The following is a 12,795-nucleotide window of genomic DNA, read 5'->3' as shown; positions in this document are numbered from 1 at the left end:
GCCTGCTTGGGGTTGAATAAGCCTGGCAAAATGCTCCTACGTAGATCTACCTCAATGGCTGATGGAAGGAATTGGTCATGGTGGCAGCTGTAAGTTCAACAATGCTGTCCTGTAAAGTGAGGGCATTAGACTTGTGCTTGATGCAGGCACTGCCATATGCAAAGGCAGTGCCTCAGTAAACGTTTGAATGACAGTTTGCTGGACAGCACGCATGCATCCTTGAGCATGTAGATCCACAACCATGTCTGAGCCTGCAAGACACCAAGCATGGATCTCTTAACCTCTGCTCAGCTTCCACTGCAGCAGCCAGACTTTGGATTTTCTGGTGCTCACTGAGGGCCTGCATCTGCTCCTAGATTGTAAAATGCAATGCTGATTGAATCATAGAATCCCTACAGTGTGGCAACAGGCCCTTCTGCTCAACAGGTCCACATCCACCATCCAAAGAGTCACCAATCAGACCCATTCCCCTATTACTCTACATTTATCCTTGACTAATGTACCTAACCTACGCAACCCTGAACACTTTGGGCAATTTCGCATAGCCAATTCACCAAAACTGCACATGTTTGGACAGTGGGCGGAAACCAGAGCACCCAGAGGAAACCCACACAGATACGGGTAGAATGTGCAAACTCCAAACAGACAGTCACCCAAGGCTGGAATGAAACCTGGGTTCCTGGCGCTGTGAGGCAGTAGTGATAACCACTGAGCTCCTGTACCACCCCAAAACCAAAACTGCACTGAAAACAAAACTTCTATAAACCATAACTTCTATAGTTTGATGCTGGTTTTGCATCATTTTATTGCTTGCATTGACTAACGTTAGGTATAACGCTGTCTTTCAAAAATAAATTATGTTTGCTGAATTATTTTCTAGCGTGCAAAAGAAAGTGCTCTTAGTCCAAGGGAAAAGTTTCGTCAGTGTGGAAAAAAGCTAACTCGGGGTTTTTCTATGGATTCTGTAATGTCCTGGGCAACAGAAATTTCCCAGCTCGGTGAGTTTACATTCAAATATTGACTTGATTTTTATTTGTATTTGTCCCACTTGCACTGCTAAACTCATAATAACTTTCAGCCCTTTACACATTGGTTCAATCACTTTTGTCTTGACATTGAAAATACTTAAGTTTGGTCATAATAATATTGGAAGTTTCTGAATTTTAAATAGGGTTCTATTACTGATCAAAAATTAGCAAAGCTATTTCACTCTGGGAATAATTGGAATACAGAAACATATTTTAAAATGACAGCAAGTTGCTCAATATTTCCAGAAATCCCAAAGACAATAATTACTTAGATTAGATTACTTACAGTGTGGAAACACGCCCTTCGGCCCAACAAGTCCAGACCGACCCGCTGAAGCGCAACCCACCCAGACCCATTCCCCTACATTTATCCCTTCACCTAACACTACAGGCAATTTAGCATGGCCAATTCACCTAACCTGCACATTTTTGGACTGTGGGAGGAAACCGGGGCACCCGGAGGAAACCTACGCAGACACGGGGAGAATGTGCAAACTCCACACAGTCAGTCTCCAGAGGTGACTTGCTGTTATCAATGGTGGTAATAGCTAAGTTATTGGACTGCAAGCTAATATTATGTCATGACATCTTATGAAATTAAATTCAATAGCCTGGAATTTGCAGTCAGCACCAAAACAATGGTTTTTAATGAATTTCACTAGAATTCACAATATGGGATTGTATCATCTCTTAAAGGTGTCCAAGCAACCTGTCACATTAAAGAATTCTCATACACAAACAACAACAAAGACAGAAATTGCTGGAAAAGCTCAGTAGATCTGGCAGCACCTGCAAAGAGAAATCAGAATTAATGTTTCAGAACCGTTGACCCCTACCCAGTTGTGAGATCTGATTTATAGCGTCTGCAGTTTTTTTGGTTTTTAAAGAATTCTCATAAACTGGCAACCAGGAAATGGATAACACTAATCTCAAATTAGTTTTTGAGCAGTGAGTGCAGCTCCAACAAACCTTTAGAATCTCAATATCTGTCAGGACAATGCAGTCCGCTTGTTTAGCACCCCATCCATTGACTTAATTACGAATGCACATTGACAGCTGTGTGTCTAATGTACAAGATACACAGCAGTAACCCACCAAGACCTCTTTAACAGAGCCTTCGAAACCCATGACCCTAACCACCAAAAAGGACAAGGATTGCAGATGCATAATACCCTCCTCAGGGGTATCGTGAGTCAACCTATAGCACATGGACCACAGTGGTTCAAGAAAACAGCTCAACTCTTATCAATGGTAACTAGGGACAGGCAATAAATGCTGGCCAGCAGAGATTCCCATGTATCACAAGTCAATAAAAAGAATGCATAAGGACATAATGACCGGAAAGAAACCCCAAGCCACAACTATATCACTATTATTGCATTGCTACTGAATCAAAACTCACTTCCTATCAGCACTGATAAAGGAGAAGTGCTCTGAAAGTTTGTGATTTCAAATAAACCTGTTGGACTATAACCTGGTGTTGTGTGACTTCTGACTTTGAACATGCCAGCCCAACACTAGCACCTCGACATCACATCAGCACTGTAGGTGCTGGTCATATGGATTGCAGCACAAAATCATACTCTTCTTTTTTACAGTATAACTGTTGGTTTTCCCATTTAATTGGCATTCTCGCAAATTGTCCTGATGAATGCAAGATGAAAAGATTTTACAAAATATGTCCTTTTACAGCAATAGTCAAGTTCTGTACTATGAAAAGAGTATTAATGTAAGTTCACTTCGATGAAATTAACATTCTGAATCCAATAAGTCAGTACACATCAGTTGGCTCACTGTTGGTCATGTATATTGTAGCTTTAGTTTAAATGAATGCTGCTCAAATACAAAACTGCTGACAAGAGATCAACTTGAAAAATTATTTCTTTTTCTCCATACAAATGCTGCCAGACCTATTGAACACATCCAGCACTTCTTGATTTTATTTCACTGTATATTTCATTTATTTAATTAAAAACATTGACTCTGAGTGCTAGGACAGGGCTATTTATTTCATTTTCAAATACTTTATATGTTATCTGCAGATGAAGAAGAAGAAAATGATAAACAAAAGAATTCACGGTGTTATGCTTTCAAAAAAAGATTGAAGCGAAAGTTTTGCTCTTGGACCTGTTGCCCAGCATTTTTAACACTGCAGGAATATTTAGTGATCCTTGTTTCACACCCACTTTTTGAAGGGGTGATTACTATCTGCATCCTAATAAATACTCTTTTGCTGTCGATAGACTACCATCAAGCACCTTATTCTCATGCCCTAGAAAGTGGAAACACTGTAAGTATTGTGCAATAAGCCCATAATAAAAGCAAGGTATGTAACTTATCCATAATATTCAATGAAATAAAATTTGAAAGAAGCATACCAGAATGCCTGTAGATTTCTATGGCTGCTTTGGCTAAATCTATCGGAACGGTCAGAAATTAGATGAGGACCCAGATACATAGAATTCCTGATGAGCTATTGAAGAAAAAGCAGCTGCACATCCCATCAATAGCCATAATCAAAAAGAGAGGGGATATTACTCCTTCAGGCACTTCTGCCTTCTAGTCTCTCAGTGAGGTCCAGCATGTGATCAGTGGGGATCGACATGGTCAGACTGATCATACCGCTGGTCTGAGGAGCTGATGTGGGGCTCAATACAGGCTCAGGGCTGAGATTAGGACCTGAAACCCGAGTGAATAATGAAAGGCAGAAACTCCTTTTTTTTTAATGCAGAACCTACACTGAGGTAGATCCCATCATACATTTGAATAACCAATATTTTTCAGTTCAGAATTCATGATCAAATCAAGATGACTTTTAACTTTAAAGCTGCTGTGGAGTCATATTTCTTCTGATAGACTGAGAAAAAAAATTAGGCAAAAGTGAAGACTGCGGATGCTAGAGATTTGAGTCGAGAGTGTGGTGCTGGAAAAGCACAGCCGGTCAGGCAGCATCCAAAGAGCAGAAAAATCGAAGTTTTGGGCAAAAGCCCTTCATCAGGAATGAGGCTGGGTGCCTCGGGGATAGAGAGATAAATGGGAGGGCGGTGGGGCTGGTGGAGAAGGTAGCTGAGAGTGCAATAGGTGGATGGAGGTGGGGTAAAGGTGAGAGGTCAGAGGGGAGGGTGGAGTGGATAAGTGGGAAGGAAGATGGACAGGTGGGACAGGTCATGAGGGCGGTGCTGAGCTGGAAGGTTGGAACTGGGATAAGATGAGGAGAATGGAAATGAGGAAACTAGTGACATTGATGTCATGGGGTTGGACGGTCCCGAGGCGGAAGATGAGGCGTTCTTTCTCCAGGCATCGAGTTATAAGGGAGTGGAAATGGAGGAGGCCCAGGACTTGTGTGTCCTTGGTGGGGTTGAAGTGTTTGGCCACAGGGCGGTGGGGTTGGTTGGTACAGGTGCTCTGTAAGTAGGTGTCCAGTCTCCCCAATGTAGAGGAGATGACATCGGGAGCAACGTATAAAGCGAAGTTGATGAACTGTTCAACCTCCTCATGGGAGCACGAGATGGCACTGGTGTAGTCATCAATGTAGTGAAGGAAAAGGTGGGGAGTGATGCCGGTGTAACTGCGGAAGATAGACTGTTCCATGTAGCCGCAAAGTGACAGGTATAGCTGGGGCCCATGTGGGTGCCCGTGGCTACCCCTTTTGTCTGGAGGAAGTGGGAGGATTCAAAGGAGAATTTGTTGAGGGAAAGGACCAGTTTAGTCATACAAATTAGAGGTCAGTGGAAGGTTACTGGTGTGGACATTGGGAGAGGAAAAAATTGGAGGGCTTGGACGCCCTGGTCATGGCAGATGGAGATGTATAGGGTCTGGATTTCCATGGCGAAGATGAGGTGTTAAGGGCCAGGGGAACGGAACTGGCACCTTACTATGTGTTGCACTAGACATTTATCTGCATCTTTGGTTCAAAAATCTTGTTTTCATAACCTACTAGAACTGGTAAGTTGTAAGTGGTGCTGTGAGGGTGAGCCTGAGAGCATCTGTGATCTTAATGAACATGGGATTGATATTTTATGCCTGTTATAAATAGGAATTAAGGAGTTTTTTTTTAAAACAGAGGTACAGAATGTTAATTAGAGAAGCAATAAGAGGGCAAAATATTAGATTATGGAAAAATGTAAAGATTGAAAGAAAAAGTAAGGAAAATAATCTAAAAATAATATAATTAAAATCTTGAAGAACAATTTTGCACCTAAAGAAATGAGGATTCACAACTTACTATGATTGATTTCTGTAACAGAAATTGACTGGTTCAGCATTAATAACTATTACTTTATTCAAAAAAGTATTAACTGTTAATTCCAGATTTAATGTTCATCAGCAGGTTTAATCATTAATGGGTAAATCAACATGTTGCTAAATGTAACGAGGAACCTTAGGATGAGTTGCCATTTGTGTGAAGCATTGTAATTAATCCACAAGTTACATCTCTAAGTGTACTTCTTAATATCCTGAACTTCCTGGCTGATTTGTACATTGATGACAACATTTTTATCACTGTTATTTCTACATCAAGATGTGGACAATTGATTTGGGATGGAGTTTCACTGCAGAAAACAAAAAGCACAAGAAAGTACTAACATGTCAATGTATTTCATCAAACAGAAATTATACTGGAATTACTCAAGGTTTTAAAAGCACAGAGCTCAAAATTGGAATGTGTATTGCCACTGCAGATAATGCCACAGAATTGAGAAGTTGTGACTCTTTTTGCTTCTGCCATGTCTGCCTTGTACTGTACTGCATGCTGGGAAGGGTGCTCAGCCATTGAAGGAAGCCTCTGAATTAGTGCTGTAATGACATCACTCGGTCCCAGTGATGCTTTGATGGTTTATTTTCAAACTTGAAGCAAGGTCCCAGTTTGACCACAACTGCAAAACTGTGAGAAAATAAGTCTGGGGTAGCAAGAAAGATGTCCATCATTACACCATCTACCATTTGCATACCATGTCAGACAGACTTGATGAAAGTGAGCTGGGAGTTGGGAAGAAAGTTAAGCTGAAAATGTACTGTTACCCCCTCTCAGTGATACCTGTGGATAACAGGGCTCAGGAGATATGGACAGGCTTGTCCTTTACCTGCTATGTTTGATAGTTTTCTAGTAAATGCCACCATGTTCTGAAAGAGAGAAGGAAGAACATCAGTTATGTTTGTTTGATGTGCCTATCCCAGCTGACTAGCTGGATGTAAATGGCACTAGGCATGAGGCTGGTATCAAGGAATGACTGTGAAGTTAAGGTGAAATATCTGGATTTTAGGTGTGATTCTTCAGTGTAAGGAACTCCTATTGGGTGAGCGATGGGGATGAGCAATGGTGAGTTTTATAGTGTGCTGGGCAGTAACTGTCAGAAGAAGATGCATCCACTGTCTTTCAGCATCTGGGTGAGGTCCTCAGACTCATTATGGTTCTGCTACAAAGTCCTTGACTCCAGTCTTTGGATAAAAATAACTAATGTGGGGAAGACTATACCTGAGTCAGACATAGACCAAGTGTGGGAGCAAATTTAGTTCAGGTGGGAATTCCGTGCCCAGAGGATAAGAAGTGCTTTAATTCCTGTTTATTGTCACAAGTAAAATGTGTAAAGTATTGTTCACATTTTTCAGTTTAATAATTGTAAGATTTATTAGTATTGACAAGGATTCTTTTATCAGTAGCAAGGTTGACTAATAAATAAAGGGCTGTTTCAGCCCAGGGATGTATGTCTTTTGCTATTTGGAACATCAAGGCATTTCCCATGTTCTGGATAATCATTTCTGCAAGAAATTTTTAATCCTTCCTGGACACGTAAGAGATATCAGAGATTGAACCTCGTGAAAGCTCATCTGCTGTACATGGCTTCACCAGAGCTATCAGAACATGCCATGTGTTTAGGAAGCCAATAGTGTAGACCCCATGCTCAGACCAACACTACAATTCACTAAATGGAAAAGTAGCAGGTAACTGGTGCAGGAAGATCATGAATCGCAAACACCTCCCCAAATACAGCATGGATTCATTAACTTACTATATTTGTAGCCACATATCGATTTTCTGTGACATATTGTAAGAGATTATCATTGAATAATTTAATATCATATTTATTTCACTGTTAAACTCTTGCTAGTAGTGCAAAAAGAATTGCTGAAAACTATTAGCTGCAATGTACCCAATTTCTTAAAGAGTCACCAAAATAGCAAAATTATTAATTTCATATGAACATACATCATTCATTATGATTATCATTTTATTAAAGGATGTTTAACACTTTAGCCTCTGTTGCATTTCTTAGTTTTATGTTTGTTGCTGACTCTCCATAACTGTTTCTTGTTTAATACAGGTTTTGTCAATTATTTTTATAATAGAAGCTATTCTGAAGGTGACTGCACTAAATCCCATGCCCTATGTGAGAAATGGATGGAATGCATTTGATTTTATTATTGTTCTGCTGACTTGTTTAGAATGGATACTCTCCACAGTAAATATTCCAACACTTAAACTTTCCATGATACGATCACTGAGAATGGTAAGTACAACTTTTGACTCCATGAAAAGTTCACACATTTGCTTTTCTACATTTGCAGTCCATATGTGACTGTATTGAAAATGTTATAATATTGATCTGTGCGTACATTTTAAAAATATACGTTTTTTTGTGTTTGAGTATCTATATCTATGCATGAATGAAAATTACATTAATCGCATATGCAACCCAGATCTCATTGACAAACCTCATGTAAGAAGCAATTTCTTGACCTCTTAATGCCTTTTTCTTCTATGTTGGTTGCAACCAAACTGTCAAACCTTCCCAGATGCCCATTATTTCAAGTAAACAGCAAAACTCTCCATGGTATTGTGTGTCTACCTACAGCAAATGGACAGCAGCAGTTCAAGAAGACAGCTCACCGCCACCTTCTCAAGGGCAAATGTGGTTAGGAAACTCATCAGTGTCTTTTGTTGAATTTGTGCCGCATGGCTACAAGGAGATCTCTACAACCAAGGTCTAAAAATGGAAAAGGGGCATCTGTGATAGTCATTGTGGAACATCAACATGAGGAATACTTCTTACAAGGATTATTATTATTCAGGTTGTCACTCACCTCATTGACTCTATGTATCCAAATCATAAAATGGCTTCCGTGCAGGCCAGCGAACAGTAGACATGATCTCCACAGAACATCAAATTCATTAAAAGAATGTATATAAAATAAAGTCCTTGATATGTGGTTCATTGAACTGACCAATGCCCCTGTAAACCTGGCAACTGTGTGACTCTGGTTCTGTCCATTATACACTTCCAGCCAAGCTCTGGCAGCCAGACAAAGATTTAAACACAAAGGTGCATATTCATTTCAAGAGGTTCAGCAACCTCTTCAAATTGTAAAGTCTCATGGCTTGCAGCAAGGTTACCCCAGTGAACCCTTTTTCATGCATGATAGCACTCTTATAAAGCACATACTCTGGAGGAAATTCAATTTCTTGTTGATCACTTTGCCCAAGCCTCAGAATACTTTTGCTTTAAAATAAGTCTGAGGAAGACAGCAATCTTGTCTTAATCTTCCCCTGAGGATGTACTCAAAGATCCCACAGTTACTATCAACCTCATGCTCCTCTGTTCAGTAAAGAGGTTTTGAAATCTTGGGAGTATCATCTCAAAAAACACAATACTGGATGCTGCAATCAATCACTTGCAGACTTTGGAACAAGAATGGAGTTTGTCTCAAAATAAAGATCAGAGTCTACCAAGCAGTGGTTCTTATATCATATCACTCCCATATGTTTCCGAGAGTAGAGCAACCTACCTGCATCAAAGTGTTGGCTTTGAGACTATGCTGATTAGAGGTCAGTTTTACTGGGTCAGTCACAAGGATTTCTGTCTCCCAAAGACAGTACTTTGTAGCCAGCTGAGCACAGGAACAAGGGATGCCCAACACTCAGAGTAAAGAAACCTGAAAGCCAATCTTAGCGCTTTCAAGCTGCATCTGAATAGGTGGAAAGAAACAACACTGGACTGATCCAATCTGAGAGATCGTTGTCATCAAGCGATTTCAGCATTTGAGGAGAACAGAATCAACTGCCTTTTTGGACAAGTGATTGCAGCAAATAAACAATGTCTCCATCCATCCCGCCAACACTGACTTCACATGTGGTGTTTACAATTAATTATGCAAATCGAGACTTGGTCTACAATCACGTATGTGACAACATCAAACTTGACTCTAAACCAGACTTTTACTTTTTTGTTTTGCTGAACACGTATTTGCCAAAGTGATGAGAGAATCCATCAATAACTTTATAAGCTTGATTTTCAATAAATAATCAGAAAACATGACTTAGGAAAGGCATCTAAACCTAAGTAACTGGCAGAGAAGAAAGCCAGTCAAATTTAGATTCTACTTAGAAAATCTCCATAAACATCGGTCCTCTCCAATTGCTGAATTTGCATTACTGCCAGACCTGTAAAATTACAACCATGATATTAATAACATTTGTGCATAACAAATACATTTTTGCCTTTCTGTGATAATTTCTGATATATCTTTTATTTTCACCCTTGTGTTTTGGTGAATAAATTCTATAATAGCACAGTCATAAATTTCAACCAATTTACTGAATTAATTGGGAAGGAGAAATTAATCAGACCATGTTATTTTATTCTATGCAGCCAGATCAGGAAATAGGATGAAAGAATAACTAAGATAACGTCACAGTGTAACGGTTGTGAACTATCAGGAAGAAAGAATGACTGGGGGGCTTTTCTGAAAATAAAAAGAGAAGATAACGGTTTTTCCAGTTTTTAAAGGCTAGCATAAAGCAAACATTTTTGTCTTATGGTGGAGGGGAATGTCAAAGTGAGAGCTATAAATATGAGATAGTCACTAAAACAGTACTTCAAGACAAAGAGTGGTTAGAATTTGGAATATGTTTTCCCATGGAGTAATTGAGAAGATGAGTTTGGATGCCTTGAATAGGAAGATAGATAAATAAGGGAGGGAGAAAGGAATGGAAGGTGATATAGTTAGTGATTAAGGAAGGAGGGTGCATGGAGCCGTGGAAAACACTTTACACATGCACATCATGCTGACAGCAGTAAAACTGATAAACCTTCCCTCCAAGAAACAGAATTAGCATCCAGCAGCACCCAGCACTGCCACTGAAGTTTAAGTTAAAAATGTCACAACTCCAGGTTTTCGTCCAACAGGTTTATTTGTACTAATTTCCGGAGCACTGCTCCTTCTTCAGGTAGCTGCGGAGCAGGACTATAAGGCACAGAATTTACAGCAAAATACCACAGTGGCATGCAACTGAACTGATATATTGAACAAACCTAGATTGCTGTTAAGTCTTTCATCTTTTAGAATTGGTTACAGGTTTTGGTTCAGTAATATGTAAACCCCAGAATTTCCTTCAAATCATATTCTCAAGATAACTTAAGGTTTTATCAAAAAGGTGACAAGTCAGTGCAGATAATGCACCAAAGGTGTGTGGTTAGAGTCTGTCTGTATCCCAATTTGAGTCAGACTGGTTCTATTTACAAAGTAGGAATTTATAATATGTTACATGGATTGACTGCCTGCAGATTGTGTGCTTTTTGAACAAAATAGAATGTATCTACAATCACAACTCTGCACCTTTTTATAAACCTTTTTATAGATGTGTTTAATAAAACCTTAAGTTATCTCGAGAATGTGATTTGAAAGAATTTCTGAGATTTACATATTAATGAACTTAAACCTACAACCCATTCTAAAATATGAAAGTCTTAACAGCAATCTAGGTTTGTTTAATACATCATGTCAGTTGCATGACATGCTAATCTTTTGCTATAAATTCTGTGTCTTATGATCCTGCTGTACTACTATGTGATGAAGGAGCAGCGCTCCGAAAGCTAGTATTCCCAAATAAACCTGTTGGACTATAACCTATTGTTGTGTGATTTTAACTTTGTCCACCCCAATTCAACACCGGCACCTCCACATCACTGAAATTTAAAACAAAGTTAAGCAGAAATGGCAGCTATGTTCCCAGACTAAAGCAAGTTGACAGAACAAGTCAATAGACACGTGAAAAGCAGGAAGACCAATTGGCACAGGCCAGTACAGACAAACTCGGGTTAAAACCGTTGAAACATTGAGAAAACCCGAAAACATGGAGATAATGGTCTCCAGTAATAAGCAAAGCTAAAAGGCATCCACTCTCCTATGGTAAGCGAGTTTGGAGGGTGCAGAGCAGACAGACCCTAGCAAGAGGCAAAACTGGCAAAATGTAAGGCAGACAGACCCCAGCAGTATGTGCACCTCAGAATAGGCAGACTCCAGCACTGAGCTAAATCAGAAAAACTCAAAGCAGATGGACCCAGGGGTGAGGTGACATGGCAAACATCAGCACAATCTGCTGCAAAATAATCTTGTGATAGAGAAGAGCACTACCTGAGCTGCTCCATCTCATGCAGGACCCAGTCTAGGCCATACAACGGCACAATCGATTGCAAAGATTCGAATGCTTCAGAGACACTACAGGCCTTTCACACAAACCAGACAGACATGACTGCACTGGTTCAGAATTTATTATTTGTGAAATACATGTAACAACACATAGACAATTACAACTATGGCTGCTTGGGAGAATCAATCATCTGAGATCAAATCATTGTGGTGGTTTCTTGTCAGTTGTCCTGCATTCCAGATTGGATCTCACCTTTATTGAAATCAGTGCCGTTGCCTTGGCAGTGAGATCTGTAAAACCTGAACAAGCACTCAAGTAGAAAGAAGCAAGATCCTTCAAATGACCAGTTCACGGAGTTTGTACAGTTCCTCAACTTCTCGGGTGTCCAGTAACACAGAGGTACAACAGGACAGGGCACCACAGCCAAAGTATCTCATGTTTCATTTCTTGTGACAACAGAACACATTGGTGCAAAGTATATGCTACCACCAATGCGAATGGTCATGCCTGCAAGCGAAGGGGCTATACTGCAATGAAATGCTTCCACCTTCAAACTACAAGTCTGCAGCAGGGACTCCTAGATCTTCCAGTATGAAATAATTAGAAAACTCCCAGCTTTCTGAACAGAGTTAATTTAGATTACAGAGGATTTACAGAGCACAGAGCTCTTTATCAATGGACATAATGCAGAATTGGAAATTAATATGGGAGCAGCAGATTCAAATCTATCAGATGCACTGCATTAACTGAGACCAAACCTCCCCAAATGCAATGGAGTATGCCTACACAGCTCAAAGGGGAATCTCATTGAAGATCTTAGGCTGATTGACTGTGACACTCTGGCACAAGAGATAGGAAATTTCACAGTCCTTCAAAATCAACATTACTGTTTGATGAGGAGAGACGCCTTTTGGGCATTACAGTTTCGTCACTTACAGGAGCATAAGAAGCCCAACTGGGTGGAGCCCCTATTGACAATATCTGCACCATCAGCCTCAGTGAAATGTTCCAAATGATACACTACTGTTCAGGGAACTGAGAGATGAACATACAGACCACGGCATCACTATTAATAATAATAATGAGCCACAGCTGGAGACTCTGAATATCATGTTATTCTTTGAAAAGATAGTGCATGGGGAGAGCTGCCAAGACATCACAGAAATAGTACAACACACCTTTCCAGAAAGGCCAGGAATAGGCCCTTGCATAACCAGCTGGTCTGAAGAACAGAGCAGGCCACAACTACTGAGGAATCAACAAAAGCAGGTACCAATCCAATCCAGATTTTGACTTGAGGACATAGGTCTCTGGAATACCAGTCCATGTGAAGCTAGA

General features: G+C 40.1%; 1 protein-coding gene across 6 annotated transcripts in view; it reads left to right on the top strand.

The window, feature by feature from the left end:
* The window catches only part of LOC122554926 (sodium channel protein 1 brain-like), a 159,199-nt gene that overhangs the window by 26,463 nt on the left and 119,941 nt on the right, over positions 1 to 12,795 (top strand). For all 6 annotated transcript variants that reach the window (XM_087989221.1, XM_087989215.1, XM_087989229.1 and 3 more), the window contains exons 8-10: positions 881 to 998; positions 3,071 to 3,318; positions 7,352 to 7,537. In XM_087989221.1, coding sequence (XP_087845347.1) covers positions 881 to 998; positions 3,071 to 3,318; positions 7,352 to 7,537 — 552 coding nt within the window. The remainder of the gene's footprint in view (positions 1 to 880; positions 999 to 3,070; positions 3,319 to 7,351; positions 7,538 to 12,795) is intronic.

Source organism: Chiloscyllium plagiosum, unplaced genomic scaffold (genome assembly GCF_037043375.1).
Source record: "Chiloscyllium plagiosum isolate Xiang-an unplaced genomic scaffold, Cpla_swu_hap1 HiC_scaffold_1, whole genome shotgun sequence".
Classification (NCBI taxonomy): Eukaryota; Metazoa; Chordata; class Chondrichthyes; order Orectolobiformes; family Hemiscylliidae; genus Chiloscyllium; species Chiloscyllium plagiosum.
This window is presented reverse-complemented; position numbering and strand designations above follow the sequence as displayed.